A 22,988-nucleotide genomic window follows, 5' to 3' on the forward strand; every position below is an offset into this window, starting at 1 on the left:
CTCACTCTGCTCTCTCTCTCTCTCTCTGTCTCTCTCTCTCTCTCTGTCTCTCTCTCTCTCTGTCTCTCTCTCTCTCCTCTGTCACTCTCTCTCACTCACCTGTCTCTCTCTCTCTCTCTCTCTGTCTCTCTCTCTCTCTCTGTCTCTCTCTCACTCTGTCTCTCTCCTCTCTGTCTCTCTCTCTCTCTGTCTCTCTCTCTCTCTCTGTCTCACTCTCACTCTCTCCTCTGTCTCTCTCTCCTCTGTCTCTCTCTGTCTCTCTCTCTCTCTCTCTCTCTCTCTCTCCTCTCTCTGCTCTCTCTCTCTCTCTCCCTCTCTCCCTCTGTCTCTCTCTCTGTCTCTCTCCCATATTCCGGCGACGGCGCGCGCGCTCCCCCACGCAGCCGAGCGCGCGCCCGTGGAGCTGCTCAGCCGACAGTGTGTGTGTGCGTGTCTCAGTCCGCTGGATGTTTGTGCAGAGGAGGTTCGCTGTGGATCTGCTGCTGTGTTGTGTTCAGGGACCTTCATGTCGTAGAAGCTTCATGTTGCTTCTCTCTGGAGTCTTTGAGTCTTTGAGTCTTGGAGGATCTTTGATGGCTCAGGTTTCAGTGTCGTCTCTGGAAAGTTGCGCAGCGTCAGGAATCGTGGACGCAAACTTTCACAGCTTCTCATAAACGAGTGATAGATTTGAATGATTTCTCGTTTTCGTATTTAAATCTTAAAATGTTTAGATTAAAATGTTTAGATTAAGATGAGGATTAACGCAGGTGAGTCACGCGCGCTGTGAGCTCCGCGGCTCAGCTGCTGCAAGAGGAGAAGTCGTGATCTGTGCGGCAGAGGACGCACCGATGAGACAACATGGGTGAGTGAGTGAATGAGTGAGTGAGTGAGTGAGTGTGTGTGTGTGTGTGTGTGTGAATGAATGAGTGAGGACGGTGTCGTTTAGAGGCGGTTACAGGAGAGTGAAAAGCATCACTGCTGCATCTGTTAGTTCAGGGGTTGATTCTCTTGTTAATCTCTGCGCATCTCACTCAACTCCAATGTTTCCAGTGTGTTCTGTTAAACATGTTGAGATGATAATCCCCGTTAGAAACTGATAATCCCCGTTAGAAACTGCGAGGATCATGTGTCTGAATATTAAAACAATAATCTCACCTTTCTCTAAAACTGATGATAATGTGATGGAGCTGGAAAAAACCCTCAGCAGTACAGATTATTTTTAGATTAAATAATTCAATAATCCTTGTAATCTTTTTATAAAAAACGACTTGGCTGCTGAAACGTCAAGTTCATGTTCACCGCGTCCTGAACCTGAATAACAACAATCATTACTGTTCAAGATTATGATGAATGAACATCTGAATTCATCCTCTCTCTCTCTCTCTCCCCCCGCTCCTGTCTCCTTCTCCCGCACCACACGCGCACACACACACACTCACTCACACACACGCACACACACAGGTTAGCGCTGCTCCCCTATTAAGGACTCTGCATCGACTTACATTCCTAACACTAAGGTTAGTTTCTGCCTCATTAGGACCAGGTTTTGGTCTCCATGAGACCTACTACTGGTCCTGATGAGGTCAGTGTTTATGACAGAAAAAGACACACAAACACACACATCTCCTCCCCCTCATCAGTGATTGACAGCTCAGTTCTCTTTTTTCTTCACCTCCTCAGATCATCTGTTCATATATGAGATGATGCTGTGTGTGTGTGTGTGTGTGTGTGTGTGGACAGTAGATGGGAGCGCACACACACACACACACAGACACACACAGATAGATGTTTACTGTTAAACTCCGCCTCTCACTGCTCTTCTCGACTTGTTGAGTTGTATTTTTCTGTTTTCACTCACATGAAGTGAGAGGCTGACGCAGCAGACTGAAGAATCACTCGCTCACGTCTGAAGCTCATCACCTCACTCTTTTGCAGGTTTTTAATTAAATCGTCACGGTTGTACATCAGTGGTACAGTGGTTACCACCGGTGTCTTACAGCTCAAGGGTTTGAGGTTTGAATCTGTGGGTTTTCTTCAGACTCCGGATTGTCTTGACTGTAGATTCTGAGTGGACTGTCGTTATGAGCGTGAGTGTAAATGTTAGTTTGTTGCTTTTTTTGGTCAAATCTACATTTTCAAGTGGTCACAAATGGAAATGTTTGAAAGTGATACTGGTTTCATTTTTGGTTTGAAAACTCTGGGTCTGTGTTTTCGTGTGGATGAGCAGAAATGGGGAACATTTGGAAAACAAAGGCAGTTACTTTCCTGGTAAGATCTCATTGGTCAGGACTTTAGTTTCTGAAACCAATCAAAGAGCAAATCTACTTCCTGTTTACACTGACTTGCACATGCTCAGTGAACCTGAGCCCTCGTCTGGATTAGGGCTTGGTGAAATATCGCCATATATGTTTTTATGTAATTTGATATTAAAATATGTCAGGATATGAATTTAATCCATATTTACATATGTCTTATAAATAATATGTGTATATGTGATATCTGTGAATATAGAGCTACACACAGGTTGTTTCTCTGGACACATGAAAGGTTTGACACTGCAAATACACTGTCATTAAACTGTAAATACACAGTAATTACACTGCAAATACACTGTCATTAAACTGTAAATACACAGTAATTACACTGCAAATACACTGTCATTAAACTGTAAATACACAGTAATTACACTGCAAATACACTGTCATTAAACTGTAAATACACAGTAATTGCACTGCAAATACACTGTCATTAAACTGTAAATACACAGTAATTACACTGTCATTAAACTGTAAATACACAGTAATTGCACTGCAAATACACTGTCATTACACTGCAAACACATACTGTCATTAAACTGTAAATACACAGTAATTACACTGCAAATACACTGTCATTAAACTGTAAATACACAGTAATTACACTGCAAATACACTGTCATTAAACTGTAAATACACAGTAATTACACTGCAAATACACTGTCATTAAACTGTAAATACACAGTAATTACACTGCAAATACACTGTCATTAAACTGTAAATACACAGTAATTACACTGCAAACATTAAACTGTAAATACTGTACACTGCAAATACACTGTCATTAAACTGTAAATACACAGTAATACACTGCAAATACACTGTCATTAAACTGTAAATACACAGTAATTACACTGCAAATACACTGTCATTAAACTGTAAAATACACAGTAATTACACTGTCATTAAACTGTAAATACACAGTAATTGCACTGCAAATACACTGTCATTACACTGCAAATACACATACTGTCATTAAACTGTAAATACACAGTAATTACACTGCAAATACACTGTCATTAAACTGTAAATACACAGTAATTACTGCAAATACACTGTCATTACACTGCAAATACACTGTCATTAAACTGTAAATACACAGTAATTACACTGCAAATACACTGTCATTAAACTGTAAATACACAGTAATTACACTGCAAATACACTGTCATTAAATTGTAAATACACAGTAATTACACTGCAAATACACTGTTATTATACAGTAAATACACTGCAAATATACTGTAATTACACTGCAAATACACTGTTATTATACAGTAAATACACTGCAAATATACTGTAATTACACTGTAAATATACAGTAAATACACTAACTATACTGCAGATATACTGTAATTACACTGTAAATGCATGGTAAATACACTGTAATTATACTGCAAATATACTGTAATTACACTAAATATACTGCAAATATACTATATTTACACTGTAAATATACTGTAAATGTTTTCATAATTTTCAAGTGCTTGATTCATAGAGAACATAATTCCCAAATTACCATCACAACTCTATGCTTAAATCTAATCCTTAACCTAATCCTAAACCTAAAAACAGGTCTTAACCCCAAAAGGCCTTTAAAGTTGTTAGGACCAGACAAAATGTCCTCACTCCCCTTTTGCTTTATACATTTTCTGGTCATCACACACACACACACACCCACACACACACACACACACACACACACACATACACCTTAATTTCTGACACTGTCAAAATAAACTTTGAAAAACAAAGTCTCTGAACTCGCTGTGAACGACCAACGATGGTTTCATGTTGGGTAAAGTGGTCATCTTTCATCTGAGACAGACTCCAATCTTAAAATGTTTGACCTCTGACCCTGAGACAGCTGTGACTGGCACCAGCCGTGTCCCCTCATGACCCTTTAAAGAGTAACTGTCTCAGATGATGCATGGACGCTGCTCAGTGTTCAGGGCAGAAGTTTCCTCCATCACTTTGACACTAAACTCAGATTAGATTATATTATGCAATCATCAACACTGAAGAGCAGCAGATACAGAACAACTTTTATTGATCCTACACTTGACTTCCATTAATCTGTACGTCAAGATAAATAAGAGATAAACAAAGACAATGCATTCAAAAGTACTGTCAATTATACACAGTAAGTGTATTATAAGTATTATACACAATAACAGTGTATTATAAGTATTATACACAATAACAGTGTATTATAAGTATTATACACAATAACAGTGTATTATAAGTATTACACACAATAACATTACATTACGTTACATTTATCCAAAGCGACTTACAAGGGAATTGAGTACAACATGCCGGGGGTGAAGTTGAACTTGCGACCATGAAGCCTTTGGTCACACAGGTTGCCGGTCTTAACCACTGAGCCACTCCACCCCGCAGCGTAATATATAACAGTGTAATAGTTCAGCAGTTCATTAGTGACACAGTGTAAATATGAATTGACATGTTTGTTTTTGAAACTCATCTTTATCATCTTCAGGTTTTACAAACTAAACTCAGACACTCCCAACCTTTATGAAAGGATGAAAAGAAACTGAAAAATGTCTTTGTTTTGAAAAGATTTTACAATTCCATCGTTTACATGAATGTAAACTCATGAAGACTTTGTGTCTCTGTAGAATGTCCACACTCACACGTCCTCCACATGAAATGACACTGAGAGACTTTTCCTCCACAATGTCTTCTGCATATTGAAGTCACACAGAGAGACATCTGTGCAGTGAACAGTGTGAGACGCACGCACCTGCGCCGCCTTGCGCCTGCGCACCTACACACCTACACACACGCTACACCGCGCTGCGCGCATGCACCTACACCGCACCTACACTGCGCACCCTACACACCTACACACACACCTACACACACGCATGCATGCACGCCGCACCTACACAGCACGCCTGCCATGCACCCACACACACCTACACACACACACACACACCTGCACACCTACACCCACACCTTGCCACACATACATACACACACACCTACACACACCTTCACGCACACACACGCACACACACAGACCCTGAACTAAGACTCATGTGAGAATGTGTTTTTCAGTGATTTTAAACATCTTACATTTGGTTGTCATGGTTTCAAGTATTCATCGTAGTTTTTTTGTTGTTTTTTAAATGAACGAGATTTTATTTATTCATTTATTCATTTGTTCAGTCTCCTCTTTAGCATCAAATGTTAAATATTGTGTCGTATTTAAAACTAGTGTTTGTCCAAAACATGCAGATTATGGATTAAACTGACCGTACACCTGAGTGAACGAGTGAATGGCTGTGGGTGTGAGTGAGAGAGTGAATGGTTGTAGGTGTGAGTGAGAGAGTGAATGGTTGTGGGTGTGAGTGAACGAGTGAATGGTTGTGGGTGTGAGTTCCCAGACATTAGTTTTCTTTTCTTGTCTTTTTTTATCACATATTTGTATTTTAAATACATTTATTTCTTGTATGAATGTGTGAATAACCACTTCACATAGTTTGTTCCAACTTGACCACTAACCAAAAATAGACTGAAGCAAAATCTCATCTTAGTCTTTGCGTGTCTGTCCTGTCTGTCCTGTTTCTGCTGCTGCTGCTGCTGTTACTGCTGCTGCTGTTTCTGCTGCTGCTGCTGCTGTTACTGCTGCTGCTGTTTCTGCTGCTGCTGTTTCTGCTGCTGCTGTTACTGCTACTGCTGCTGCTGTTTCTGCTGCTGCTGTTACTGCTGCTGCTGTTTCTGCTGCTGTGCTGCTGCTGCTGTTTCTGCTGCTGCTGCTGCTGTTACTGCTGCTGCTGCTGCTGTTACTGCTGCTGCTGTTTTCTGCTGCTGCTGCTGCTGCTGTTACTGCTGCTGCTGTTTCTGCTGCTGCTGTTACTGCTGCTGCTGTTTCTGCCTGCTGTTACTGCTGCTGCTGTTTCTGCTGCTGCTGCAGCTGCTGTTTCTGCTGCTGCTGCTGCTGTTTCTGCTGCTGCTGTTTCTGAGGCTGCAACAAACGTGCACTGCTCTTATTTTCCTCTGATGAGGACAGTGTTTGTGTGAGGGACATTGAGACATAAAGACAAAGTTTGAAGGCTGATAACATGAAGCATCTGTGTCACATGTTTTCATCACTGCATTCATCAGCCTTCATGTTACAAACACTCTGTGTCTCATGGTCAATGACAGGATTATGACAGGATGAACTCGTCACCAATGTTAAAAAGTCCCGTAAACCTGAGACAAAGCTCTCGTCCTCCTCGTGTGGAACCTGCAGGCAGTAATTCACAGCAGCAGCAGCAGCAGAGGACGTGAGGACAGAGGACATAAGGACAGACTCAGACTGAGTCATGAGACACGCTCAGTGTTTTATTTCAGTTTATGATTGCAGATGTTAGTGTGTGAATTAACGGTGACTTTGTCTCACATTCTCTGATGTAAAGGATTCTTCAAGGACTGGATGATGAAATGATCACATGACTGATAACTAGGATTCACGTGTTTCTACGTCAGCTGATCTCACTCACCTCTCGTCGCTCAGTGAATTATGGGATATGTTGGACAGTTACACAGTTCTGCTCGACTCAGTTCAGTATTGTCACGTTGTTTTCCATGGCTTCATAGCTCCTCCTCAAAGTGGGCGGAGTCATCGCATCACTGTGGTGACGTGTCACAAACACGTTGTAAAGCAGTTGTTTTGGGTGAAAGTGAATCATTAGATCGAGGAGTTGACAGAATGGTTCAGTCCTTCAGTCACTGAACTGAAATACCAGTGAACGTGGTGACGATCAGCAGCGCTGTCCATAGATGCAGGAACATATTCTCAGCACGCTACACTGATTAAAAATATCAGCTATATTCTGCGGCTCGACTCCCACACCATGGAAATATTGTTACATGCAGCGGTGACACAGTCAACTGTGTCATCTGTTCACAAACCACCCAGAAAACACACAATGATACGAGTGACACACACCGATGTGATGTGAGAAAATCATGAAACACAATGAGACGTTAGATCAGTTCACAAACACAAAAGAACTTTAAATTCACAGAAAAGTCAGAGCTGAACCAGGAGCATCGGCCTGCAAAAGTCTTAACACACAACAATAGAAGGACATTGACGCCGCGATCCTGTGTTTAATGTAACCAGAACAAACTATAGTCACAGAGTCTGTGTAACTGTCCATGGTGCTGATCACCCTGGCAACAGTAAACATTTAGTCACAGAGGCAGCATGTGGACGTTCTTTGACAACGTCTGTGGATGGAGTTCAGACTCTGTGTCCTGTACGATGTCCCGGGAGAGACGCTGAAGTCTTTTTCAGGATGCAGAACACAATGCGGTTAGGGTTAGTGTTATGTTGTTTAAGCCTTTTTCACTTTGATCTGTCGCGCTCACGACTCTTCAGTGACGACACTCTCTGACCAATCGGAGGCCGGCAGTCCGACGACGTCACGTTTCAGTATCGGACCAAAAAAAGCGTAATTAGTCAGCGGTGTTTGGAAGATCCTACGATCTGAGACGGTCCTCGGCGCTGGGGAAATAAGACGACGTCGTAAAAGAGCAGAAATGAGTGTGTGAATGTTTCAAAGAGACGCAGAGCAGATTTTATCATACATTATATTCACATATTCTACAGTTGAGCCATACAATCCTTCAGTCAGATGCTTTTTAAACTAAACACCTTTTAAATATCTATCGATCAGAATAAGACAACATTTCTCCCATGTGTGCTTTTTATCCGTGGTTTACATGAACGCCTCGTGTTCCTGCTCCACCTCCTCAGCTCAGCTCTGTTATCGATCATCGCTGCTCTCTGCTTCACCACACACACACACACACACACACACACACACACACACACACACACACACACACGTGTGTGTAAAGCCGCTGTCAGGACAGTTCCTCACACGTGGGATTTTATTGTCCTCAGATGAAGAGTTTGTGGCGTCACCGTCCAGATATTACACAGAGCAGCTTTAAAGGCTGAAGACGGAGCTTTTTCACTGATTTACACTGTGAGGTCAACACTGAAGGACGCGCCGCATGTGTTCACACTGTGCTTTTATAAAGTCATCACATTTCACACGTGTTAAAGTGAATGTAAATAGAAACTGTTCAGCGTTAGATTCTTTTGGAAAACTTCCCATTAATCAACACTTTAAATAATGTTTAAATATGGAGCTGCAGGATTTTACACATTTAATTGACAGCAACTTTAATTATCTGTTGCTTTTTCTTTATTTATGGATCATTATGGCAACAGTAGTCCATCATTAAAGGGATATAAGTATGTTAAATATGTACAACAGTGACCTATAGTGTTTAAAACAGTGTGTTTCTGTCTCTTTGATTTTTATAAACGTATTGATTTTCACGTTTCAGTAACAGACGGAGAATGACCATGAAAGTGTGTCTGCTCTGAGCAGCAGCAGAGAATCATCACGTGGAGAGAAACGATGATATCTGTTAGTTACAGATATAAAAGTGTGCTTCTCCATTCTCAACATGTAAAATGATCCGTTATCAGACTTTCAACTTTTTTTGATTGGATTATATTTTTGCTGATAAAGCCCCAGAAATACTACAAACTGTACCTTTAAATATCCACCAACCACATGTATATAGATTAGTGCCGACAGTTAAAAGTCTGTGAATTTTGACTTTATTTTTACTAATAAGATTATTTGTTTGAACTGAAACACACATATACATATATACATATACGTATATATGTATATACATATACATATATACATATATACATAAACATATATGAAGATATTATTTTCTGCCGTCGCACTGAGATGTTTTATGTTCAGTAACGTGTGCGTTGAGGTGCTGAGAATTGTGGGCGGAGCTACAGACCAAACCAACGGCAAACAGGAACATGTTTGAGTTTGTGACTCAACATGTTTTCTACATATTGCAGCTTTAAACCTTGAGACCAGAGCGACGGTGGTTTTGATCAGCTGATAAAATGACTCAAACACAACGTTTAGATAGTTGTGTTTGTATATTACTATACTATACTATATATATTGTATATTATATATTCTATACAGTTTTATAGAGTAAAGCTCAGTGTTGGCAGAAGACGCTGCAGGCGTTTGATTCACACAAAAACATGCCGCTGTAAAAATGTGTTTCATTAACTTTTTTAAAGGTCTCACAAATTAAACTTTACGCCCTCAGACTAATGGATCATATGATTTTCTTTTTGAAGTTTCTGTAAGTGATGACATTTCTCTAAACAACTATTAACTGATTAATCATTTACTTTCATTTAATGATCAATTAGAATTTGAATCAATGTTAATCAGATGTGAGGATTTGTTACTTCACTGCATCTCGTTAATGACTTTATTTCTCTTAACTGTTTGTGAGACGATTCACGTTTAATCTCATCATTAAAGACATACAGTAGATTATTAATCCCTGTGTTTATTATCCATTTCATTTAAAAAGTGGAGTTTCTAGTTCAAGTGTTTCATGTCGGCCTGTTGTTTAGGTCAGATTTAATATCAGATGTCATGTGGATGAACATCTGAACATGTGATTCTTGTCCTGTCCTTGGACACGAGACGTAGAGTAAAAGACACGTGAGTCAGAGAGGAAGAAGAATTCACTCTGAAGACAAACCCACCTTTTATATTTAATGTCATTTCTCTGTGTTTCTCTACTTTGCTCAAACATCTGTTTCTGAACTAAACCATGTTGTTATTACATTCATTTGACCTTTAATGTTAAACAGAAGCACATTAACTCCTAACACTGTCCCTGACAAATATAACATTTCATACTTTATGTGTGTCCAGTATTTGTTCCCCTTTTTTCGCTGCTGTAGCAAAATAATTTCCCTAATCTAATCCAATCTAATCTAGATGAATCATCTAATTATTAGATGAATTATCTAATCTAATCTAATTAATCCAATCCAATTGTATCTAATTTAATCTAATCCAATCTAATCTAATCTAATCTAATCCAATCCAATCCAATCCAATCCAATCCAATCTAAACATCAGTGTAAAGCCTCGTAAACTGTGTTAAACGTATCTGTGCGATTCAGAGGAAGAAGGAAACATGGACGCGTGCAGCTCAGTGCTACATGTTAACAATGTCACTGGTGAAAGTGATGAAATGAAAACAGATGATGAATGTGTGTCATAGAGTTAAATTAAACGGGAATTTAAATCTGCTGTCAAAAAAAGAAGATTTTCTTCTGGTAAATATTGAGATTGTGTCATTTAATTAAATCACCAGGTACATATAATGTACATTAAGATATAACATACCATCTACATTACATTACATTACATTACATTACATTACATTACATTACATTACATTACATTACATTACATGTCATTTAGCAGACGCTTTTATCCAAAGCGACTTACAATGGAATCAAGTACAATTAGCCAGGGGTGGAATCGAACTTGCGACCGTGATGTCTTTGGTACACAATGTAGGGTCTTAACCACTGAGCCACTGAGCCACTCCACCCCACCACCCCACCATCTATGCATAATAACCACTACACTCTAATGTGAGGATGAACACTTAAAGATATAAATAGTTTCTTGCATGAATAACTGCTATGAAATTCCATTTTACTAATTGCATTGTTAAAAAATTTCAAAACTATCATTTTTTCTCTCACTCCCACTGATGTGAGCATATCACCTGCTGGTGAATGCAGATTAACACATTCACACTCATCAAACATCAATTTAATCCTGGATTAAACCTGTGTTTGAGGAGAGAATCATCAGCAGAAACAGATGATTTCTGATAATCTCCTCTGGATAAATACTCTGTACAATAACATGCTGATGCTGAGATGGAGATAATCTGTAGGCCTAATCAAGCCATTAGATCTTCAAGTGCTAATAATTTAGGTCTTTGTCTTTTTTCCGCTGTAAAGTGGCCTCGTGAGAGCGAGAGTGAGTCGTCTGTCTTCATTCCCTCCTTCACTGTAATGTTCCCAAAGCTTGAGCTGCTCCCACTCACATCCCTCACAAATCCACAGAGATTAAACCGGCGAACACCATCGACTTGTTCATTTCATTTAAACTTTTACAACACGCTGCATCATTTGAAGTGAACGTTGTCATTAGTGAAGTGATGCGAGCGCGGCGCAGTACAGCGGCGGCGGCGGCGGCTCCTCCTCTCGCCGCATGTATGTTTGGTTCCAGTGGCAGTAAAATAAGCTTTTATCATAAATCAGCTGTTTTATTCTGCTTCATGCTCACATTACAGCAGACTCCAATTTTCAAATGAATGGGCATAAAATAATGGGTTCAAAGTGTGTAGAAAGGTACTTCATTTCAATATTGTAATGCCAGTGAGGTTCAATCTATCACCGCTCACCCCGTCACATTCCACCATGCCCCTGGAAATATTTTTTTAATTTTATGTGCCTTAAATCTGAGTGAACACACTCAATAATGTCATATATCACAGACAATGTTGTGGCCTAAGCTGAGTCACACACTTTAAAAAGCCTCCAGCATCAGAGAGGAAGAGGAGAAGGAAATAACAAGGACTTATCTAACGCTTAAAGGTTTACGAAGCCTGTCACTTCTCTGCTCATCACTCTTTCCTCAAATCACACTTCTTCAATATTTACATATTCAAGGTCGATGGATCGTCTGAGTTAGGGCTGCAACAAACCATTCTTTTCATAATCCATGATTCTCTCGATGAATCGAGTAATTGTTTGTCAGAAAATGTGTAAAGTGTGTAAAATGTGTGTCCACAAACCAAAATGATTGAGTTTGAATGATGTCTTTGTTCTATGGAGCAAAAAAAGCTGAACAAATTCACACTGAAAGTTTTAATGATTAAAAACACAAACTAGGATGAGACCAATAACAATATTAAAATGAATATAATACAATATACAGTCAACATGAATCAAAGAATAAAGCCATGATATTACAAACGATTACACAGAACCTCTCAGAAAGTTTGTTCCTTTCTTTGTCCTTTAAATTTGATCTAAATTCTCCCAAAGTCATTAAGTATGAACATTTTAAAGCTGGAAAGTGGAGCAGCGTTTATTCTGAGCTCTGACTCTGGGGACTGACTTGGTTGTCGTTTCTACACATGTTCGTACACAGATGAATCCGTGGAGATTTGGGATCATAAATGATTCCAGTAAAACTGAGATCAGTCAGAGAAGCTAATGTAGCAGCAACACTTCAATAATACATTCAGTCAGCCAACAACTTGTTTCCACTTAAACCAGCATGTAAACCAGCGTTTTTTTCTGGTGTAAACCAGCGTTTTCTGGTTTAAACCAGAGTTTTTTTTGGTGTAAACCAGCGTTTTCTGGTGTAAACCAGCGTATTTTTCTGGTAGAAACCAGCGTTTTTTTCAGGTGTAAACTAGCGTTTTTTCTGGTGTAAACCAGCGTTTTTTTCAGGTGTAAACCAGCGTTTCTTTCTGGTGTGAACCAGCGTTTTGTCTGGTATAAATCTGCGTTTTTTTCAGGTGTAAACCAGCATTTTTTCAGTTGTAAAATCTTCACAATTTAGCACTTTTTAGTAAAGTATTGAAATAATCCATGTTTTGATAAATATCAGTGTATCTATTGCCCTCTCTGGTTAGCCTCAGAGACACTTTAATTAAAAGTGTTACAAAACTGAGTAGCATCAGTTGTGGTAGATGTACAGGGTCAGATGTAGAACAGTCGCTGCAGGTTTAGCAGTTTCCTGGTTTTGAGTTGTACAGTTTTTTTCCCTCCGACAGCTCCAACAGCTCAAAGTGACGTTAGCATTAAACCACAGCAGGACGTCCTCACAACAGCAGAGTTTAGGCGCTGCAGCACAGTGTGTGACTGGTGCTTTAACATGAGTCCATCTGTCGTTTTAAGACACATTTACAACTGTCCACTTACTGTAGACAAGCTTTGTTTTGACTTGAGATTATAGGGTAATAATAAAAATATGTGTGAATATTTTCTGGTTTCTTTGCTCCGTAAAGACAAATCATTCAAACTCAATCATTTTGTGTCTGTGGACAAGAACAAGACGTTTGAGAACATCATCTACAGTGCGGACAATTCATCGCACAAATAAATGAGTCTAAGGACCAATGATATTTCGCGAGGTCCCGGGCTGATAAACAGATAATCAATAATCAATAGCATCAATAGCAGAGCTCATTTAATGTCTTATATATACATATATGTATATATATATATACATATATGTATATATATATATACACATATATTAGTGCTATCATTAACGATTCAAATATCTAATCGCATTAATGTCATGGTTAACTCGCTATTAATCGCAAGTTCACTATGACATTAATGCGATTAATCGCGAGTTAACTATGACATTAATACGATTAATCGCGAGTTACAGTAACTATGACATTAATGCGATTAATCGCGAGTTAACTATGACATTAATGCCATTAATCGCGAGTTACAGTAACTATGACATAAATGCGATTAATCGCGAGTTGACTATGACATTAATGCGAGTTATCGCGAGTTACAGTAACTATGACATTAATGCAATTAATCGCGAGTTAACTATGACATTAATCGCGAAGTTACAATTGGCGACATAAATGCTAATCGTATGAAGTTGACGCGATATTAATGCAAGTAGTTATCGCGAAGCTACAGTAACTATGATATTAATGCAATTAATCATGAAAGTTAACTATGACATTAATACGATTAATCGCGAGTTACAGTAACTATGACATTAATACGATTAATCGCGAGTTAACTATGACATTAATGCCATTAATCGCGAGTTACAGTAACTATGACATTAATGCGATTAATCGTATCACAATAAAAACATTGACAGTGTTAAAATGGCTTTGTGTTAACGCCGTAATAACACGTTTAACTGACAGTTCTCATATATATATATATACGCATAAATATTCTATGTTGAGCAAAATAAATAAAGATTAAAAAGTAAAAGCTGCAGAGGGCGCCAGTATAGAAGAGGAAGCAGCTAATTTAGCTACTGTTCTAGTGTTCTAGTTTAATCATTTCAGGGATGTTTGACGATATCTGATCATACACACTGATATGATACCGATATTGTGCATCCCATAATGTTACTATGACATGGAAAGATGAAAAGCCCTCACACATACATGTGTCAGTCAGTCACCTTGAAAACGTGTGTAACCTGTGGTCGAGTGGAGCATTTAATAAGAAACCGTAGATTTACTTTGTTTTCTTGCCCACTTTTCATTTCTCTCAAGTGCCCTCGGTGCGGCCTGAGCACCGTTGGCCAATCCACTCGGGCACTCTGGGTAATAGCCTCTGCATCAGTGCTCAGAACAGCATGCATTCAAATGAAATATCAACTTGTCGCACGGCCAAGGAGGACGACAGCTGACTCTGCCACAATCCACTCCGTCCTCTGAGGGGGACGCGGTGCCACTTTTATGAGATTTCAGAGAGGTTTCCACAGGAAGCTGACCTCAGCCGAGGTAATTGGGGAAAAGATATATTTTAGGAGTAATATGATATTTGATCTTTTGCAGTTTCCAGCTCATTTTAGTTGATGCCGAGTTTGAATTGAAGCTCTTGAACTTGTGCAAACTTCTGGTGTGGTGTGTGAGTGCTCGAGGCCTCGGGAGAAATCACAGCCTGTTCTTTAATTGATATTCATTTGCTGCAATTGCATCATCAGGTGCAATTTGTGTTCAAGTCTTATTTGTTGCCCACAGGAAAATAAAAAGCAATGTGTGGATTTGCTGCGAGGCTCGAGTGTGTGTGTGTGTGCGCGCGCGTGTGCGTGCGTGTGCGTGTGTGTGTGTGGCGTAGCTTGTCATTCTCTGATCCACTGGCTTCTCCTTAATTCACAGAGAAGAGTTTGAATCCTAAAAAAGGATTGAAAGAATAAAAGGGAAGCCCATTGATTTTTTCACACGTCGTGTGAAAGAGGAGTGCAAAGCTGTTCGAAGCCTCTTGTGTTTTCAGATATGAATAAAGTGGTGAAGTGATAAAGTGATAAAGTGATGAAGTGATAAAGTGATAAAGTGATAAAGTGGTGAAGTGGTGAAGTGATGAAGTGATGCCACTTGGTGAATATTCTCTGGTTTTCTTCGCTCCATAGAAACAAAGAAATCATTCAAACTCAAAAACAAGATGTTTGAGGACGTCGTCATTTCCATGTTTGACAAACACTGATCAACATTTGTACACATTTTATGAACCAAACTATAAACGTGATTAATCGACAGATTAATCGATTATAAAATTATCGTTATAGGGCAGACTCTTTTAACAAAAGTTCTTTATTCCTCAGAATAATCTGAGGTAGTTTTGTTCGCTGTTAAGGATTAAATGAAATCTTAACTTTGCTAAAGCAGTCGTGCTGCATTTTGTTTGCAATCAGAACTCTGACAGAAACAAACGCTGCTCCTTTTACAGATAACATCACTTCTGTTAGTTTCACAGTTAATGTTGTTACCGTGTGTGTGTGTGAGCGGAAACACCAGGCAGAGCATTGTTATCAACTAGTGCTGTCAAACCATTCAAATATTTAATTGCCATTAATCGCATTTGTATCTATTGTAAATGTCCCATTATTTCTTCTCATTTTAATGTTCTTATCAACATAGAAAAGTGGATCTTCTTGCTTTGTGCAGATGTTTTTTTATTGAGACAATATCTCTGTCACCTGCATATTGTGACTTATTCCTCTTATTGTGAGAGCCGCACAATAATAAGAGAGGCTGTGTATCAGCTGCAGTGTGTGAATAAAGTGCCTTGGTTTAGCGTGTTGTTGCCGTAACAAGCTAATCCGCGTTAATGCCGCTAATAACGTGTTTAACTGATATTTCTAACTTGCCTGACTTCTCAATTGGAACACGATAAAGTTGGAGGAGACTTCACGTCCAATTCTGACATCCAGGTTCCCGGATAAATGGAAATTGGCTCGTTCTACTAAAAATCTACAACAAAAATGCATTTGCAACAGGATTTTAATTTCAGCCTGAAAATACAGTTTCTAACAAAACCACAAATGTATACCTGAGAACTGAGGTCAGAGGCTAATAATAGAACATCCTGATTTTAGCAGTAACAATGTTACTAATGCAGGTTTTTTACAGTGAGCTTGTTTGTGTAACATCTGATGCATGAAATCAAAGGAAACCTGAGTGCTGCTTGCACTTAACAGCACATTTAATGATTGAATAATCAATTTGTGCCAAAGTGAAAGTCTCTCTGTGTTAAGCCTCCCGTGGGAGTCTGATACACACATGTACGCTGGATTTCTTTATTACTCTACGCTGAGCCAACAGCTGCTAATTAACGACGCTGTCGTGTGGCTGAATATTGTGGCTTTTTTTATCATGGATTACTGTCACGCACATTCCAAACTCATAAAATATGCCCCAGTCTTTGTCAGTGTTTTCTTAGGATTGGTGTGCGTGAGGTCCCAAATGTAGTTTTAGTGATATGATGCGATGTTAGCGATTATTTCCTGCGGGTTCACTGCAGACTCTTCTAAAGTCTCCTGTGAAATTACCATTTAGGAAAAACTAATGAGCGTGAGTCGTGTTGTGGATGCTCAGCCAGATCACGCTGCCTCTAATGGAGGTGATTCTCGCTCTGCTCAGACGATTCTCTGGGTTTATTTATAGCTTACTTTTAGCGTGGATCTCCACTTTTACCATCACTAGACCTCATTTTCTTAATTTACTGCCTTTCTTCCCTCTGCTTCTCCACTTTCTCACATTTTTATGAAAATATGCTCTTTTATTATGTCTGTTTTATTCCCTGTTCCAACTTTTTACACTGGCATTAAATGTAAAGGTTACATTTAAAAAACTCTTACCAGGTGCAAAATTACACAATAGCTCCCACTAAAGGTCGTCATTTTTAACTGCCACACTTCATCTGGATGAGTCCGTGGCTGTGTTTGTTTTGACGCTGGTCCAGATGCACATGAATCATTTCTTGGCATTTTGTGTTACAAATATAAATGTGTGTGTTTGTGCAGCCTCGACAGAGCGGAGTGCTTTCTAATAGTCACACGTTCACTTCAGAACAACAGAATAAGAGACAACTATGTCACTCTCACAATGCCCTATATGAAATCTTTTATAATCTCTGTTTTAATCCAAATAATTTAATGCCAGGGTAAAAATAAAATGGTTATAATCGCGAGTTAACAATGACATTAATGCGATTCAACCCGAGTTAACTATGACATTAATGCGATTAATCGCGAGTTAACTATGACATTAATGCGATTAATCACGAGTTAACTATGACATTAATGCGAGTAATCGCGAGTTAACTGTGACATTAATGTGATTAATCGCGAGTTAACTATGACATTATGACATTGACATGCGATTAATCGCGAGTTAACTATGACATTAATGCGATTAATCGCGAGTTAACTATGACATTAATGCGATTAATCGCGAGTTAACTATGACATTAATGCGATTAATCGCGATTAAATATTTGAATCGTTTGACAGCACTAATAATTAGTCATCAGAATGAGGTGCAGAGTGGATTGTGGTCCTTGCGTTGTGATACAGATATTGTGGACATTTACTGTATGTGTTACATAGTAAAAGTCATTATTTCAAAATGTGAAATCATTTAGGTGAGTGCAGTGAGGTTGGATTAGTGCCATTACAGTGCATTAGCAGACACCAAATCATGGCTTTTCTGTGGATTTTCAGCATCAGAGCACATTTATTTTCTGTCATCACTAAAAATGTTCTTAGACGTGGATCAGTGCGGAGAAAGCTTTGTTTAAAACAAGTAAAAGAGGCAGCATGACCGAAGGTAGAAGTACATTCAGTGTGTGTAGAGTGGCATCGAGCATGAATTCATGTATTTAACTGCTTATCATTTGTTTATAATAAAACGTTTTGACGTGTAGTTTAATGTATAAATCGATGCATGACGCTCTGATGCCTCAGCTGGTTCCTGCACAGACACGATGTGATTGTTGTGCTGCCGCGTGTTAAAGCTGCATAATCAAGCCGCTAATTAATAATTACAGGAGGCATCACGCGACACACCACTGTCATTAACAGCTTTCTGAGCACATGGTGTCAGTCTGAACCCTTTCTACCAAACGTCTGCACATTCATTTACAAAGTGGATTTGTGAGTTAATGCAGTTTTCATCATCATCATCATCATCGCCTTTATCTTCTGTTCTTTTCATAACGATCCGTGTCTTTCTGTTCACACTGGTTTTCTACGCTCATGACACGAACCCTCAAAGCAACAGATTTTCTCTATGTTTTCTAAAACAATTTGAGAATTTAGCTGCTAGTTGTTTAGAACCATGGTTCTCAAATGATGGTATGTGTACTTGAAGATGACCATTGATGAGTTCACTAAAAACACGATGGAACTCGGTTTAGGTTAAGACAGAGGATTTACTAATACATTATCTGTGGAGTTCCTTTTATAAGCTGCTTTTTAACTCACTGAGTCATTTCAGTGTCACAGCTGTACACATCTGTGTGTGTGTGTGGGTGTTCTTGTATGGGTATCTTTGTGAGGACCAGAAAACGTATAAAACATAAGGAGTGAGGACATTTTGACAAAGTGAGGACATTTGGTCTGGTCCTCATATTCTGTCAGTTTTTTTTTAGGTCTGCAACAAGCTGCAACTTTCATCATCGATTCATCCGTCTGTCACCTTTTCAATAACTCAATTAGTTGTTTGGTCCATTAAATGTCAGAAAATAATGAAAAAATATTGAATGCTGTTTGCCTTTTATTCTCATTTGTCTTGATTTTTATTTTACCATCAAAGACGAACAAAGACACAAGAGCATATTATCATCATCTGTGAGACTGAACACAGAAAAATGACAAACTATTAAATAGTTGGTGATTCACTTCATACTTAACTTATTGCCATAGTGTGTTTAAAAGTTCATGTTTGATCACAAATCATCAGATTCCTGTGTTTTGTCACTCTTGTGTTTAGGTTTTTTTTAAAAGTTGCCCTTCCTCTAAAATCAAAAATCATTACTTATTATTACATATTTCACTAATACATGAATCACGACAATAATGAAAATATTGAGATCATGCTGTGAATATTGTGTGGTACATGTGCACAAATCCACAAACCACCCACAAACACTGCCAAGTCCAAACATGATTAACACGCTCCCGACTCCCCGCACCTCGTTGTTAATTGTCAAATCAATAGCTGTTGACTACTAAAGCAGCTGCCACTGCAGGAAACACTAGAGCGAACAGATGAAGTACATTTCAAAGCCCTGAGGAAAACTCCTGAGGGGATCGCTGCTTCAAACACGTGTCCCTCGACGTACAGTCGAGTCAAAATACATGAACACTCTGACACTCATTTTCATCAACCGTGTAACATTTGGAGTCAGACAGGATTGTGAGGTTTGAGGTCTGACTGACAGCTTACGTTCAGAAAAACCACAATTCTCTTCCTAAACCCCTGTTTGACTGTGAATGAGTTGCATCTGCATTTTCAAATATTGTCAAGTGGATTTTTATTCATGGAAAACTTTTGTTACTGGTTTAAGACGTTAGTTTTCTGTCGTCCCGCTAGAAAAATAAGGCATCACTTATGGTTGATTTTTAATATTTATCTTGTAGATTATGTCCAAGATCAAGACGAGACCAGAACCTTCAGAACATGGTCTCTGGACCCAAGTTTTGTCTGATTCTGGTAGCTATTTAACAATATATTAATTAATATATATTAATATATATTAATATATATTAATTAATGAGTAATTAATTGATATTTTGCAAATTGAAACTGTTTTTAAGTCTATATTAATAAAATAAACCAACTCTCACCAGTGTATCTTGATTGTGAATCAATGAAAGAAAGAAAGTTACTTTTACAAACTTGATTTATTTCATTATTTAAAATATACAGAAAATGCAACGAGCGTGACGAAACACAGTCTACTTTGGAAAAGTCAGTGTTGTTAGATTTTTGTTGCCGTTCCAGTTTAGCTGCTTCCTCGGTTTCATACAGGATGTGTTTTAGTGATGAATGAACCAGACTGCAACATCTGTAACCACTCTGAACCAGTCTGAACCAGTCTAAACTACTCTAAACCAGTCTGAACCAGTCTATACTACTCTAAACCAGTCTGAACCAGTCTACACTACTCTAAACCAGTCTCCTCGGTTTCATACAGGATGTGTTTTAGTGATGAATGAACCAGACTGCAACATCTGTAACCACTCTGAACCAGTCTGAACCAGTCTACACTACTCTAAACCAGTCTGAGACAGTCTATACTACTCTAAACCAGTCTGAACCAGTCTACACTACTCTAAACCAGTCTGAACTGATTATTTCTTCTTTCTTTCTTAAAGCTGCATATTCCCAGGTTTCTTTGTTGCATCGGCCACACAAGGACCATCAGCTGTTTTTAAAAGTGTGACAGAGACTGAGCATCTCTCTCTCTCTCTCTCTCTCTCGCTCTCTCTCTCTCTCGCTCTCCCGCTCTTTCAGTAGTGCTGACACACTCCCTGGTGTGCGAGAAACTTGCAGCCTTACTTTTAAATGATTGACAATCATCAGAGGATTGTGAATAATTGTTGTTATTTTTTTCTCCGAAAGTGATAGTTGGTAAATTCCTCTCTCCTCTTTCTGTCTCATAGGTCCACTGCTGTGTGATGGACGACTGGCACACTTGCTCTTTCCTCTCCTCCTCCTCCTGCGGGCTCCTCTGCTGTTCAGCTTCGGAGAGCGCACCTGCCCCAACAGCTGCCGCTGCGAGGGGAAAACTGTCCATTGTGATTCATCGGGCTTCTTGGAGGTTCCAGAAAACATCACCGTCGGCTGCCAGGGCCTCTCACTGCGCTACAACGAGCTACACACCCTGCTGCCCTATCAGTTTGCCCACCTCGGCCAACTCCTCTGGATTTACTTGGACCACAATCAGATTTCAGCTGTTGACAGTCGGGCATTCCAGGGCGTCCGGAGGCTCAAAGAGCTTATACTGAGCTCCAATAGGATCAGGTCCCTGCACAATTCGACATTCCATGGAATTCCCAATCTCCGCAGTCTGGACTTGTCCTTCAACAAACTGGAAGTCCTTCAGCCAGGTCAGTTCCATGGCTTACGAAAACTGCAGAATCTACATCTACGCTCAAATGGTCTCTCCAACATCCCAATTCGAGCATTCCTTGAGTGCCGTAGTTTGGAGTTTCTGGATTTGGGCTACAATCGGATCAAGGCTCTCACTCGCACCACCTTTTTGGGCCTACAGAAGCTGATGGAGTTACATCTGGAGCACAACCAGTTCTCAAGGATCAACTTTTTTCTGTTTCCACGCTTAGCCAATCTGAGGTCACTGTACCTGCAGTGGAACCGCATCAGGGTGGTGAACCAGGGCCTTCCGTGGACTTGGTATACGCTGCAGAAACTCGATCTGTCGGGGAATGAAATCCAGACCCTGGACCCTGCTGTGTTTCACTGTTTGCCCAACCTTCAAGTCCTAAACCTGGAGTCCAACAAACTGTCCAACGTGTCTCAGGAGGCCGTGTCAGCATGGATCTCGCTGACCTCCATCAGCCTCGCTGGAAACATGTGGGATTGTGGCACTGGCGTCTGCCCCCTTGTGGCTTGGTTAAGGAATTTTCGTGGCAGTAAAGACACCACGATGATCTGCAGCAGCCCAAAATATCTCCAGGGGGAAAAAATTATGGAAGCCACAAGGAACCATGGGATTTGTGAAGAAACTGATTATGTTCTGACTGAAACACCATCACCAATGTCGGAGTTTATTTCTGAAGCCACTGCCGAACCAACCTTTGCTTCCACCGGAACCTCTGCACCGTTACCACCCAGCAGCACCTTTGGTCCTCTTCCACCTTTCAGACCTCGACCTGCTCCTCATCCTACCTTTCCAGGTCACATGAACAAAGACCTCCGAGACTCAATAGCTGGCACTCGACCCACTCATGCCCCTCCCCCAGAGGTTGAGCACATGACTGTGCACAAAGTGGTGGTGGGCAGCGTGGCACTCTTCTTCACCATGTCCCTCATCTTGACAGTTATCTATGTGCTGTGGCGGCGCTACCCGGGTGCTACCAGGTTGCTGCAGCAGCGCTCCATGGTGGTACGCAAGCATCGCAAAAAGAGTCCAGAGCCGGAGCAGAACCTGAGCTCCCAGCTCCAAGAGTATTACATGAGCTACAACCCGGCTGCCACACCAGAAGCACTGGAGGTGCTGGGCAACGGCACCGGTTCCTGCACTTGCACAATTTCTGGCTCCAGGGAGTGTGAGGTATGATCCATCGCGTCTGCCTAATAAAATACAAAATCAAAACACAGAGGTAAATCCTTCTGTCAAGTATACACTGTAAAAAAACAAGGCACATACAGTATTAGACTCACTAACACACTTGACTTCAAATGCTAGACATCTCCAATTATTCACGTTTTTACTCTTAAATCCTTGAAGTCGAAACAAAAATCCACAAATTGGTTTTAATAAAACCAATTTCTAACACCATCTCATGACTAAATGTTGTATTTTCACTTAATCTGTGTATCTAAATTCTTACTCTGTGTTCATATTGAACCCAAATGAAAGTCTGAAGCTGAACAAATTACACACAGTCACTGCAGAGATGTGCGTCGCTTATCAGAGACTTTAAAGTTGTAATTTGTTTTGATGACTGTGAATTAGTTTCATGGAGAAAA

The 22,988-nt window shown here is 39.8% G+C and overlaps 1 protein-coding gene across 1 annotated transcript in view; it reads left to right on the plus strand.

Moving 5' to 3' along the window:
• The first annotated feature begins 455 nt into the window (after positions 1-455).
• lrrtm4l1 (leucine rich repeat transmembrane neuronal 4 like 1) overlaps positions 456-22,988 on the plus strand; it is a 47,892-nt gene continuing 25,359 nt past the window's right edge. Inside the window, exons 1-2 of the mRNA XM_044053658.1 lie at positions 456-841; positions 20,939-22,569. Coding sequence (XP_043909593.1) covers positions 838-841; positions 20,939-22,569 — 1,635 coding nt within the window. The 5' untranslated portion in view covers positions 456-837. The remainder of the gene's footprint in view (positions 842-20,938; positions 22,570-22,988) is intronic.

The sequence above is a fragment of the Solea senegalensis genome, linkage group LG21, assembly GCF_019176455.1.
Source record: "Solea senegalensis isolate Sse05_10M linkage group LG21, IFAPA_SoseM_1, whole genome shotgun sequence".
Classification (NCBI taxonomy): domain Eukaryota; kingdom Metazoa; phylum Chordata; class Actinopteri; order Pleuronectiformes; family Soleidae; genus Solea; species Solea senegalensis.